Raw genomic sequence first — 13,601 nt, 5'->3', positions numbered from 1 at the left:
CACTGGCCCATGTGGGAAGCGAACCAGCAGCCTTCGGCATTAGGAGCACGGAGCTCCAACCACCTGAGGCACCGGGCCGGCCCCCAACAAATTGATTATTGATGAATGCTTGTTCACAGTCAATTGGTAGCTCCCTCTTGGTGCCCAGGGTAGAAGTGCACGTGCTTCTTTTGATTTATATATACAAATACATATACTTGTATATACACACAAATATATATATATACATACAGGTATATACATATATATTATATATGCATATATAATACAATAAATATTATAATACAATAAATATAATCATTCCATGATTCCACAAATAATTTAAGGGAGTTATGGGAAATATACAAATAAATTGTCAGATGTGTATTATGTATTACAATTCACAAATGAGTTAGAAAACAGTTAATTAGGTAGAATGTGGTGGGAGAAGAGAGGTAGAAACCTTGGTTTATCCCAGACTAAGGGAAGATAGGGGAATTTTGGATCTACACTTAACGACTTCATAAGTAATGAATTGAGGTTTCTCTTCTACTTGTAGAAATGGTTATCAGGACTGCACCGATCCAATTCTTAGGGTTTCATCTTATTTTAAAATCTCTGTTGCATAGAGGATTTAAAAAATTTTATTTTTTCTACTTCAGCTCACATTTGTGGGTGGTAAAAAGTGAAAAATTCCCAATCAGATATCAAGCCCTTATTGGATACATCTAGACATGGTTTGGTTAGAAATAAATGTACTTGGGCTCTCTGCTGGATGCGTTCTGGGAACAATTTTGATAGCTGAGGCCCACTATTTCAATGTGCCTGCTGTACCTCCTATGCTTGGAGTCCGAGGAGCCTCTGAAGCCCGCCAAATACAGAAACCGCCACCTGCGGCTGGCGCGCAGGGGCCCGGCAGCAGGCGCAGGTGCTGGGCCTCAGAGCCCGCCTCTGGGCCTCGCGCCTGCGCCAGGTGTGTGAGATCCCCACGAGGCCCCACGAGCTGGGCGCGGCTTGCTCAGCCTCCGTAATCAACGGTTGTCCTCCTTGGACCTCAACTAGTTCTTTTCCTCTCCGTCTTGAGTGGTCACGAGGTGGGCTGCAGGAGCCCTGCGGACCAGCCTGAGAGTGGACACCGCGGGAGCGAATTTCATTTGCCCAGGGATGGCTCTGTCCCTTCCGGGCGGCACGCTTCCCACTTGGGGTGGCTGGCGCTTCTGTTGTGTGAGTGTGGCCGGAGGTACCTTGCGCCTGGCTGTCCTTGGCCCTGGACCTGTGGACTCAGAGCGGGGTCCTGGAGCTGAGAGCTGGGAAAGGGGGAGAAGGAACCTGGGGAGGGGCGAAAGAGCCGTCCTGGCTGTAGTCTCATCTCTGGGGGAGCAGCCCCTTTGCCTTCCTTTATTCCTTCTTAACCCCTCTTAACTGTAACCACCTTCCTCCTTTTCCCCTTGGTTTGTCTCCTGGAGGCTGGGCTGCTGGCCAGAAACTACCCTGCTTTTTTCACAGTCATCTTTGTCGTTCCCTGTTGTCTGAAGCACCTCCTTTCCCACGGGTGCCCAGGAGTTCTCTATATGCCCCCTCTCACTACAGACCAATTCCTAATCTGGAAGTGGCTTTGCAGTTTTTTCTCACTCTATTAGGTTTCCAAGATGGTGACTGTCAAGCCTGAATTTATTAAGAATTTCACTTCGGAGGAGGGCATTTATAGCAATAAGATCTCCATTATAGAAATTGGATCAGCTGACATGGCCTGTACAATCAGCATCTTATTAAAAGTAAGTTATGTGCTGTGTGCCATAGGGTCAATTAAGGTTTCCTTGTTTGGAGGCAAGGCCACTGCATATGGCTGTGCAGGTTGTGTCCAGGCAAGGGTGAGTGGGGGCCCGAGCTGGCTTAACCCTGGAACACATGCCCCGTTTAGTTGTTCCACCCAGAGTGGGCTTCTTTTTCCTGTGTTTATGATGTATCATATGTTATAAGCATCACTGTGTAAAAGCATGTTGACATTTGACTTGAACTCATGTGACAGCAATATGAGGAACCCCTTTGCTTGTCTAGGAAACAGCTCACAGGTTTAAAAAACTGGAGAAATAGGTGACAGAAAAAAAGTATGCAACCTGTTTGTTGTGGTAGTGTCCTGCTAGTGCCAAATACAGTAGTTGTTTTCCTTTAAAATTCTCTCATTTCTTAGTCTAGTTCCCTTCCTTCCTTATTCATGTTAGGTTAGTTTTAGTGTTTAGTTTTTCTTAGTATTGATGTAGCTAATAAAGTTAGCTTCCAGTTTAATGTCTAGACACGACTAAAAAGACTCTGACACCTTTCTAAGAATATTACCCTCATCTGAACCCATAACGTTTAATAACTCATAATAAACTCTTTGAGCTATGCTTTCCGTGTTTTTGATGACTAGCAGTTTTGAGTACTGGTCAGGTGTTTCATAGACTGCCCCTCTTAGAAATTGTCTGATGGTTTTCTCATGGTTATATGGGGGTCATGGATTTTTGAGAGGAAGACACGGAGGTCAGTGCTATTTTCATCACATCATATCCAGAATGATATCCATGATTTATCATGGTTCCTGTTGACCTTAGTCACCTGGTTTCTCTACTGCAAAGTTACTCTTTTTTTTCCCCTTCCCCTTACTGTGCTCTTTGGAAGAAAGTCCCTATGTGCAGGCCGTACTTACAGAGTGGGGAGTTATCCTCCCTTTCCTTGAGGGTGAAGTATCTACATAAGTTATTTGGAATTATTCTGAATGGAGGATTTGTCTCTTTCCCCCTGTTTATTAATTCAATCATTTATTAATATCAGTATAGACTCACAGATTTAATTTATATTTTGATTTATAATCCAATACATATTTATTTTGTGTGTCAAATTATTTCAGCTTTGGTCTGGGGAGCTCATTCAGTTGGCTATTGTATCCCTTTTACATACCCCATTAACCATAGGGTTTTTGTTTTGTTTTGAGCACTTCCTTACTTTCTGGCACTATGTTTCATCTTCTTTATCTTGTATATTTTCTGCTCCAGTCCTAAATCAGCCTTTTCCCCAAGGAGCCCTGATTCCTTTTATTGGGGAATTATATTATAAACCAAGATCTGGATGCTGGGTGTGCTCTTGGCGACTGAGGCCACAGTACATTTTAAAAGCAGCCTTTCAAAGATAATTTTATCAACGCTGCATAATTCTGTCCCTTACTTCTAAAACATACATGTATTATGAACTATCTGAAAGAGAAACTAAGAAATCAATCCCATTTACAATCACATAAAAAAAAAAAACCCAAAAATAAAACCTAGGGATAAGTTTAACCAGGGAGGTAAAACACCTGTATTTGCACCGTAAAAAACTTGTATAAGACACTGAAGAGAGAAATTCAAGAAGATACAAATAAATGGAAGCATATACAATGCTTATGGATAGGAAGAATTAACATAGTTAAAATGTCCATGCTACCCAAAACAATCTATAGAAACGTGCATTCCCTATTAAAATACCAGTGGTATTTTTCACAGAACTAGAACAAATAATCCTAAAATTTATATGGAAACACAAAAGACCCTGAATAGCTACAGCAATCTTGAGAAAGAAGAACAGACTATCAGGTATAGTTTGATATGTAATATCAAACTATATTACAAGGCTATAGTAATCAAAATCGCATGGTACCAGCATAAAAACAGACACACAGATTGGTGGAACAGAATAGAGAGCCCAGAAATAAATCTATGCCTATATGGTCATTTAACCTATGACAAAGGAGGCAAGAATATACAATAGGGTAAAGACAGTCTATTCAATAAATGGTGTTGGGAAAACTGGACAGATGCATGCAAAACATAAAACTGGAGCACCTTCTTATGCCACATACAAGAATAAACTCAAAATGAAACCATAACACTACTAGAAGAAAATGTAGGCAGTAAACTCTCTGACATTGCTCTTAGTGATATTTTTTTTTTCCTGACATATCTCATTTGGCAAGAGAAACAAAAGAAAAAATAAATGGGGCTGCATGAAACTAAAAAGTTTTTGCTCAGCAAAGGTAACCATCAATAAAATGAAAAGACAATCTACTGAATGGGAGAAGATATTCGCCAGCAATACATCTAAGGGGTTAATATCCAAAATTTATTAAACTCATACAACTCAATAAAACAAAAATCCAATTAAAAAATGGGTAGAGGACCTGAATAGACATTTCTCCAAAGAGGACATACAGATGTCAATAGACATATGAAAAGATGCTCAACATCACTAATCATCAGACAAATGCAAATTAAAACCACAAGGAGATATCACCTCACCCCTGTTAGAATGGCTATCATCATCAAATCAGCAAACAAGTATTGGTGAGGATGTGGTGAAAAGGGAACCCTCGTGCACTGTTGGTGGGATTGCAGATTGCTGCAGCCACTATGGGAAACAGTTTCGAGGTTCCTCAAAAAATTAAAAATAGAACTAGTCTATGACCTAGCAATTCCACTTCTGGGTATTAATCCAAAGAAATCCAAAACACTAATTCAAAAAGATATATGCACCCCTGTTTACTGCAGCACTATTTACGATAGCCAAGATATGGAAACAACCTAAGTACCCATCAATAGATGATAAAGGAGATACGGTACATACACACAATGGAATATTACTCAGCCATAAAAAAGAATAAAATCTTACCATTTGCGACAATGGATAGACCTAGAGTATATTATGCTAAATGAAATAAATCAGAGAAGACAAATACCATAGGATCTCACTTATATGTGGAATCTAAAGAACAGAATAAAACACAGCCTCATAGATACAAAAAACAGACTGATGATTGCCAGAAGGGAGGGAGGTTGGGGGACTGGGTGCAAAGGGGGAAGCGATTAAGAAGTACAAATTGGTGGATACAGAATGGTCAAGAGGATGTGAAGTACAGCATAGAGAATATAGTCAATAATATTGCAACAAGCATGGTATGTATGGTGCCCGACTAGTGGGTACTAGATGGGGGATCACTTCGTAAATTATATAAATGTCTGACCACATTGCTGTACATCTGAAACTAATATTGAATGTCAACTCTAATTGAAAAGTAAAAATTAAAAAATTCTAGTTCGAAGTGGCCTTATACTTGAATTATGCAAAAACTTCTTGAGCTCCTATGTGCCAAGAGATGCTAATCACTAGGGAAGTGGAGATGAGTAAGACTATTTTCAAGGAGCTCACAGTACAGTGAGAACTTTCTTCTACAGAATCCCTGCTTTATCACGGTAGTCTCAGCTAAAATTGAAGAGACGTTCACTCCCTACTGAGACTGTTCTCTTTATTAAATGGTTTCTGGTTTTGTTTCCCTAATGGTGAGCTGAAACTTCCCTGTTTGTCACTTATATGTCTTGTGTGTGTGTGTGTGTGTGACTTTTATATCAGATGAACTGTTGAACAAATTTACTGTGTCTTTAATAATTCGTAAGGTAGATATAGACGGCCAGTATAAGAATTTTCTTTCTCTCTCTCCCACCCTGCCCATCCCTTGACTAACGATGTCTTTTAGGGCTTGAGTGACGAACTTGCCTTTGTGGATGTTTATAAAGGCAAAATGATGGGCGAGACAATGGATCTTCAGCATGGCAGCCCTTTCGTGAAAATGCCACATATTGTTTCTGGCAAAGGTTAATGTCATAGTTAAATACTATAAATATTCTAATACTACATGAATATCTAAGAAAATCATGTCTTTATTTTCCTTTGTAAGACTTCCCCAGTTTTTATAGATAAAGCTGGTTGCTCCCTACCCTGTACTCCCACAACGTGTTTTTGATTTCATTAGATTATACTTCAGTTGTTTAAAAGGTTTCCTTCTGCTCTATACTGAGTTCCTGGGAGCAGCAGTAGTTATTACGATAGTTATCATTAGTTGGTCGCCCACTTTGTGACAGACACTGACTAAGCACTTTACATGGATTATTTAATCCTTAGAACTCTGGTTTACAGATGATGCACCTGCAAATGGAGGCTAAATAGAAGTGATGGCGTAAGGGTTTGAACCCAGTTCTATTTGACTCAAAAGCCTAAGCTCTTAACTGTTGTACTTTATTTACTCGGGATCCAGGAGATAATTATTTGAAGAAATGAAGAACTAAGATCTCCCTGTTCAAGGATCTTTTCACATCTAAGTAAACATTCTCATTTACCAGACTTAAGTACATTTCGACATCTTACTCTATAAAATACAAAAGGTATATTAGGAGAATTTTTAAAAATATATACATGGAAAACTTAATACTAATTTCCTGAAATTAAAAGAGTGCTATGGGCAGAGCAGAAGATCTAACGGAACCCAATCTTGAGTAAACATAGTGTAGTGATTGAACTGAACAGGAAATGTGTGCTTAAATGTCAGATGTTTTCTCCCATAATCTATTTTCTGATCAAATCTTTCCCCAGATTATCTTGTCACTGCAAACTCCAGTATAGTGCTTATCACAGCAGGCGCATGCCAGATGAAAGGAGAACATGCCTTCATTTAGCCCATCGCAACGTGTCCATGTTTAAACCCATGATTTTCAGTATTATCCAGTACAGTCCCTGCTGCAAACTGATCATTGTTTCCAGTCCAGGTCAGCTTTATTTTAACTGTTCAGTGAAGAATTTTGTGGATTTTTTTGGGAGGGGTGGTTTTAGTAACTTGGTAGAAAAACTAATTTAATGAGTTTTAAATTATAAACTACCAATATAACCAGGATCATTTCCTGTTTTGTTACTGTAACATGGATTTTGCAGTTGTAATCAGGGTGTATGTGCCATAATGAAGATTTCCTTAAACACTGGTGTGTATGAAGAGAGAATATGTTTAATCATATGAATTTCAAGGTTTACATTCTAAAGGCTTTCATATCTGAGCTGTTTCCAGATTACTCAGGGTGCAGAAGTGAATGTAACACTAGTTTACTGCCTGACTTTCCAAAATTGTACTAGACTCCTCATTGGTGCAGGCACAAAGTGGAAAAATTCAAGATATACTGTGGAGATACAATATGCAGAACTGCTGATAGATTATGTGTAGTGAGGGACAGAGAGGAATCAAAAATGACTTCTTGATTTTTAATTTGAGCAACTGATTGGGTGGTGGTTCCATTTACCGGGGTTGGGATGCTTCCAAGGAGATGGAGTCAGTGAGGGAAGTACGGGGGGTGTTGGGTTTAGGGAAGAAAATCAAGGTTTCCATTTGGGACACGTTAAATTGGAGATAATGTGAAAAGACATTCAAGAGGAAATATCAAACAGGTAGCTGATTGAGTCCGGAACTCAGAAATCTAGGCTGGGCTATTCAAATTACTGTATTTTAAGGTCATTTGGAATAGTTTTTCTCTGCGAGTAGGCCAAAACTGAGTATATGGTTAAGTTTTAAAATTTTGATATTAAAATTAAATTTTGTTTCATAATTTTATAAAATACTTACATGGCCCTAGATTTACATCAAATCTAGAGAACAAGAATTATTCAAAGAATTATTCAAATCATTCAAAGAATTAGTCTCTGTCCCCTTTTTCCTATAGCTTCCATCTCTTTCTAGGTAACCATTTAAAACTTTATTTTATTGTTTATAATGTGTTTGTATGTACACTTTTCTCCATTTTCTTTTTTTCAAACTTGATAATATATCATGAGGATCATGCATAGTGTTATTTAGGCTTTGTGGTGAGTTCTGGAATCAGGAGATGTTAAGTCCTCTAACTTTCTTTTTCAAGATTGTTTTGGCCCTTCTGAGTCCTTTGCATTTACACATGAATTTTAGAATTAGCTTGTCAATTTATGCAAAAAACTCTGCAGAGATTCTGATAAGGATTGAACCTGTAGACTACTTTTGGTAATATTTCCATCTTAATAATATTTAAAGTCTTCCCATTGATGTCCATAGGATGTCTTTCCAATTTATTGAGGTCTTCTCCAGTTTCCTTTAGCAATTGTTTTTGTAGTTTTCAGTGTACATATCTTACTCTTTCCTTCTTAAATTTATTCCTAAATTCTTAAATTTATTATTTTGGATGAGAATGGTGAATGCAATTGTTTTCTTAATTTTATTTTTGGACTGTACATTGTAAGTATATAGAGATGTAGTTGACTTCTGTATGTTAATCTTGTGTCTTATTTTGCTGAACTCATTAGTTCTAATATGTTAGTAGAATTTTAGAATTTTCTATATACAAGATCATGTTGTCTGTAAATATACAGTAGTCGCCCCTTATCCACCAGGGATATGTTCCAAGTCCATCAGTGGATGCCTAAAACCATGGACAGTACCAAACCCTATATGTACTGTTTTTCCTATGCAGTCATTCCTTGGTATCCACGGAGGTTTATTTCCAGGACCCTCTTCGGATACCAAAATCTGAAGATGCTCAAGTCCTTTTTATAAAATGGTGTAAAACAATGCATACTGTCGGTCGGCCCTCCGCATCTGTGGTTTCCCAACTATGGATCGAAAATACTGTTTTCAATCCATGGTTGGTTGAATCCACAAATGTGAAACCCGAGGATACAGAGGGCTGAGTGTATGTACATACCTATGATAAAGTTTAATTTATAAATTAGGAACAGTAAGAGATTAACTATAATAATAGATAAAACAATTATAACAATTACTGTAATAAAAGTTATGTGAATGGAATTAAAGTATTTTAGAAAATATCTGACATTGAACCATCTTTGCATTTCTGGGTCATTAAGTATTTTTTAAAAAACCCATTTAATTATATTTGCCAATACTTTAGTACTTGTGTGTGTGTGTAAATAAATGACATGGGTTTATTATTTTTCATGTGGTCTTTGCTCAGTTTTGGTTTTAGGGTTTTATTACCCCCACCAAAATCTTTTTCCTGTAATCTAATAAAATAGGATGTATAAGAATACACTGTTCCTTGACGCTTTGATAAAACTCATCTGTAAAACAGTTTGAAATGGTGAAGGGATAGATTTTTGCTAGAAGTTCAAGAATATATATTTGTTTATTCAAATTTTCCATTTCTTCTTAAGTCATTTTAGGAAGTTTTCTAGAGTCGTCCATTTCATCCAAGTTTTTAAATGTACTAGCATGTGTTTCATATTTGATGACTTTTTAAACCTCTACTGTACCTGTGGTTACCTCTCCTGTTTCCTAATATTATTTGTTGGGGACACAGCCCTGCCCCCACCCCGCCCTCGTTTTGCCTAGTCATTTTCTAATTTATCAGTCTCCCCTTCCCTAAGAATTTGCTTTCCTTTTTGTAGATACTGTGGTTTTTTTTATCATACTACTGTCTGCTCTTATCTTTACTTCCCTTTACTTTGTGATCAATACATCTTTGCCATTGATTTTTAATCTTTGTTTTAAAAAATGTGTTTAAGAATATGTATTTACTAGTATTTTTTGTTTTGTTTTGTACGTTGTCATTCAATTCTAAGTATTTTGTTAATTCCTAGATTAATTTTCTCTTTAACTGTGTCATTTAAGAGTACATTTTTCACTTTGAAACATATAAAATGTGTTTTATTGAGGTCTAACTTAGCTCAGTTGAGATCAGAGAAATGGACTTAACATCAGTTCTTTCAAATCTATTAAGGCTTATTTTCTGACACAGCCAATAGAAAGTGTAAATGTTTGGTTTTTTTTGGGGGGGCGGAATGGACTTTACTGGGCATGATGATCTTTCTATATATATTCAATCACACATCAATTTTGTTTAGTTTTACTATATTACTAATTTTTAATTACTGATCTATAACAATTCCTGATAAAGGTATTATATGTTGTAATTGTCCACTATGATTATGAATCAAATCCACCTTGCAATTCGCAGTTTTTCTTCATATATTTTGAGACTATTTTATGAGTTGAATCTAAGTTCATAATTATTATATATTGTTGGATTGTCGCATATATTATGTAGTACCTGTTTATCCCTATTAATGCTTTTTTGTTGTTGAAAACTCTATTTGTTTGCTGTTACTATAGCTACACTGCTCTTCGTTTAGCTAATAGTTACCACTTTTTAAATTCAGTAAGAAAAAATTCTGATAAAGCTAATGATGTTTAAATTATTAGTTCATACACCTAAAACATCAGACTATGCCAAAAACTTTGCCCTTGCCTCCTGAGACTAAGGCCTGATTATGTTTTGCCAGACAATTATATTCTATCTATACTTGTTTCTCTCTGTTCCCCTTAACTAAGCTTTTTGCTGTAAATGGGTTGTTCTCTGAGAAAAATTAAAAGACTTGATAAGGGAGTATTGATGTTTCTCAAAAATTTTTACGTAGTGAACCTACTGTATTTCTGCACAATAGGTATGCAAAGTAGCAACAAAAAAGTTTTTAATAAATTATTTCTGTGTATTGTTGAAATTGTAGTATAGCTGGAGTTGGATAGAGAACCATGTTTTTCCCCCACAAAACATAAGATTTACCAGTTTTATATATATATATATATATATATATATATATATATATATATATTTAAAATATAAATATGTATGTGTATATATATATGTACACACACACACCTATGTATATAGGTACATATATAGGTATATATATATATACACCTATATATATATTTTACCTATATATATATATTACCAATTTTAGATAAATCTAAAAAAATGTATCATTTTAAATGAGAACATTTTCTGACATTTATTTTTTTCTTTTCAGTGGATATTTTAACTTATGTAGCCTGGAAGTTGACTGCATTTCCCAAAAACCATGTTATTGGGAGTGGTTGTAACATAGACACTGCCCATTTCCGTTTCTTGATTGGGCAGAGGCTTGGTATCCACTCTGAAAGTTGTCATGGGTTGGTCCTTGGAGATTCAAGTGGTAAGCATAAAAGCATCACTGAGCCATGTACACTCTCTGAAACATATTTAGAATGTATTGATCATATAGCTATTTAATCATAAAGTAAAATAGCTCTTGGGTGGGGAGAAAGGGCTCACTTATTAGTTTTATAATAATCTACCAGAAATACTCATAAATTTGAAAACAGTGAATGTTACTATAATCCTATACATGGGTAGTTAGGATTATAAGGCTTTCTTAATACAGCACGAAGTCACATGATATAGTTTATATTTAACTTGGGCCACTCTAGTTCATAAAAGTCAGTATTGTAATTTAAATAATATGAATTCCTTATATTAACTGGAAAAAATTAAAGGGGAGAGGAGAGCGTTAACATGGCCATAGTAATCCTTTTTTCTTAGTTTCTTTTGGTTAAGAGCCTGTGAAATCAAATATAAACCCCGGCTATAGAAAAGCACTCGAAGTGATAAAAGTTAAAATTTATCTATAGTTGAGTTTAAAGCTGTCTCTTACTTGGAGAATCTCTGCCAAGATGACAGAATTGTGGGCCCATCCCTAAAGATTTCGGTGAGCAGATACGAGCTGGGACTTAGACATCTGAAGTGTTTGATAGTCCTGCTGCACATTCTAAGTTGAAAACTGCTCTGGGCAATGACAAGTTTTGCTAAGGTTTTTTAAAAAATCCTGTTACCATGTAACAGATTTTTTAGTGTCTTTCTCTTAGTTCCTGTGTGGCGCGTGGAGTGAACATTGCTGGGGTCCCTCTGAAGGACCTGAACTCAGACACAGGAACCGATGAGGATCCTGAGCAGTGGGAAAGTGTTCACAAAGAAGTCGGCGTCAGGTAATACGTTCGCTTTGTCTTTTCAGTACCTTGGAAGTTAGTGAGCCTGAATTCTGCCAGAGGGATGAGATGAGGTCCCTACAGTATATGTGGTCATATTTCCTGTTCTTTTCTTTCATTAGCACTTCTCCTTTTATTTTGATGTGATCACACTCACCAGGTGATAAATTCTAAGCAGTGAGGGTCTGCGTCTGTCTCCCTCAGTGCCGAGTCTGACCCAGTGTCTCCCACCTAGGAGGCACTCACTGTTGACTGACAACGTAGTTTTTTAAATCGTTGCTATAGTCTACTGTTAGTGATAAAATGGATTTCGTCTTTTCTGGATCTCTGTACTTAGCCTCCTAATTCTGTTTACCTTAAATAACCAACCCCTATAAGAAGTATCTAGGAGAAACATTTCAGTCTTGTGGCATTTTCAGACAGGTTCCCACAAAATGGACGTTCAGGGACCAGTATTTCTTCCAAACTTCTTATATTCACGATTTCTTCTAACTCCACCGTGGCTATGAGATGCTCAACAAGAAAGGATGTACTTTTTGGGGTGTTGCCCTGTCTGTAGCTGATATAATGGAAAGTATTTTGAAGAATCTTAGGAGAGTGCATCCAGTTACCACTATAAGGTAGGATGTTCATGTTTGAAAATTTAACATTAACATAAAATGGGGTAAAACATTTAGCAGGGACAATTCATTTTTGAGGTTGATCTTGTGAAGTACCTCTCTGTTCTTTGTTGCTGCTGAAGAGGAAGGGAGGGGTTGTGGGGTGGAGGGAGAGACTTATCTTTGTAGCTCTTTGTCATGGCTTAGTGTGGTGTTTCTTATGTTCAACTAGGTAAAAGTAATCCTTTCTGCATCTTTAACTCTACAAATATCTAGTAACATTGGGAAGCACAGGGTAGGTCTTGCTACCTTTTGAGTTGTTCTCTAACAGTTCCAACGATTCCAGTGACTTAAGTGATAGACCTCAGAAAGAAGCATTAGTCACACAAGCATTAGCAGTTAGACTCCTGGCGGGGGGGGGGGGGGGGATTTGGAGCCTGAGGAGGATCCTTCTGCTGGTCTGAATGGGAGAGGTTAGAAAGAAATGGAATTAAACCATTGGGAATAAAGTACAGAAATTTTGAAGTGGTCCCGAGAGGAAGTAGTTTGGGGTAAGGAGATAGGAAAAGGAGGGTGGGTCCCAACAAACACGGCAAGAGGCTGGGCCTTTGTGGAAAGATGGGGCTGAATGTGAACAGTGAACATGTATAATCATAAGTTTTAAATTATTCTGTCTTGGTCTGTTTTTCGGCCACAGTTCTAACTACAAATCTGTTAAATACTCATTCACCCAGCAACTATATTTCTTATATTTCAGACCTTTATTAGAAGTGGGAAAGAAAAAGGATTAATTTCCAGGTTTTTACTTTTAGGGCCTTTATATGGAGTATTCCTCAGTGCTCCTTGCATCCTGGGAAGGAATGGTATTACAGACCTCACAAAGGTAAAGCTGACCCCTGAGGAGGAGGCTTGTTTGAAAAAGAGTGCAGACACTCTTTGGGAAATTCAGGAACTCAAACTTTCAAGTTGCTTAAAGCTACCATTCTGAAGTTATCGAAGATGAGATAGTATTTATAGGATTATATCTATCACACTTTTGAATAAACTCAAACTCCTAAAACTTGGAAAAAGGAAAAGGGGAAGAGTGACTCTATTTAGCCTTCCAGCTGTTTTATTTAGCATCCAGATTGTTGGATAATACTTATTTTTTACAATTTCTAAGTGACTGCATCAAAGAAGGTGTTTTGGTACTTCTGATGTACCAGGACTTACCTTGTATGTATGTAAGTACTTGCCATTTGGTCCACCTGGCAACACTGATAGGTGTTTATTGTGTTCTAGAAATTCTGATTCTTTTTAAGCATATGCTGCTGCTTTCGTCCTGGCTAACTGATGCCTACATGAATTTA

At 37.1% G+C, this 13,601-nt stretch overlaps 1 protein-coding gene across 1 annotated transcript; it reads left to right on the top strand.

Annotated features, from left to right (window-relative positions):
- Positions 1–798: 798 nt before the first annotated feature.
- On the top strand, positions 799–13,240 carry LOC117029673 (L-lactate dehydrogenase A-like 6A). Its single transcript, XM_033118886.1, is given in 12 exon segments — positions 799–952; positions 1,064–1,374; positions 1,620–1,754; positions 5,522–5,639; positions 6,415–6,483; positions 6,486–6,587; positions 10,660–10,824; positions 11,534–11,544; positions 11,547–11,652; positions 12,153–12,273; positions 12,402–12,415; positions 13,065–13,240. Coding segments are annotated over 12 exon segments (1,482 nt in total).
- Positions 13,241–13,601: the final 361 nt, after the last annotated feature.

Source organism: Rhinolophus ferrumequinum, chromosome 11 (genome assembly GCF_004115265.2).
Source record: "Rhinolophus ferrumequinum isolate MPI-CBG mRhiFer1 chromosome 11, mRhiFer1_v1.p, whole genome shotgun sequence".
In the NCBI taxonomy this organism is placed as follows: Eukaryota; Metazoa; Chordata; class Mammalia; order Chiroptera; family Rhinolophidae; genus Rhinolophus; species Rhinolophus ferrumequinum.
This window is presented reverse-complemented; position numbering and strand designations above follow the sequence as displayed.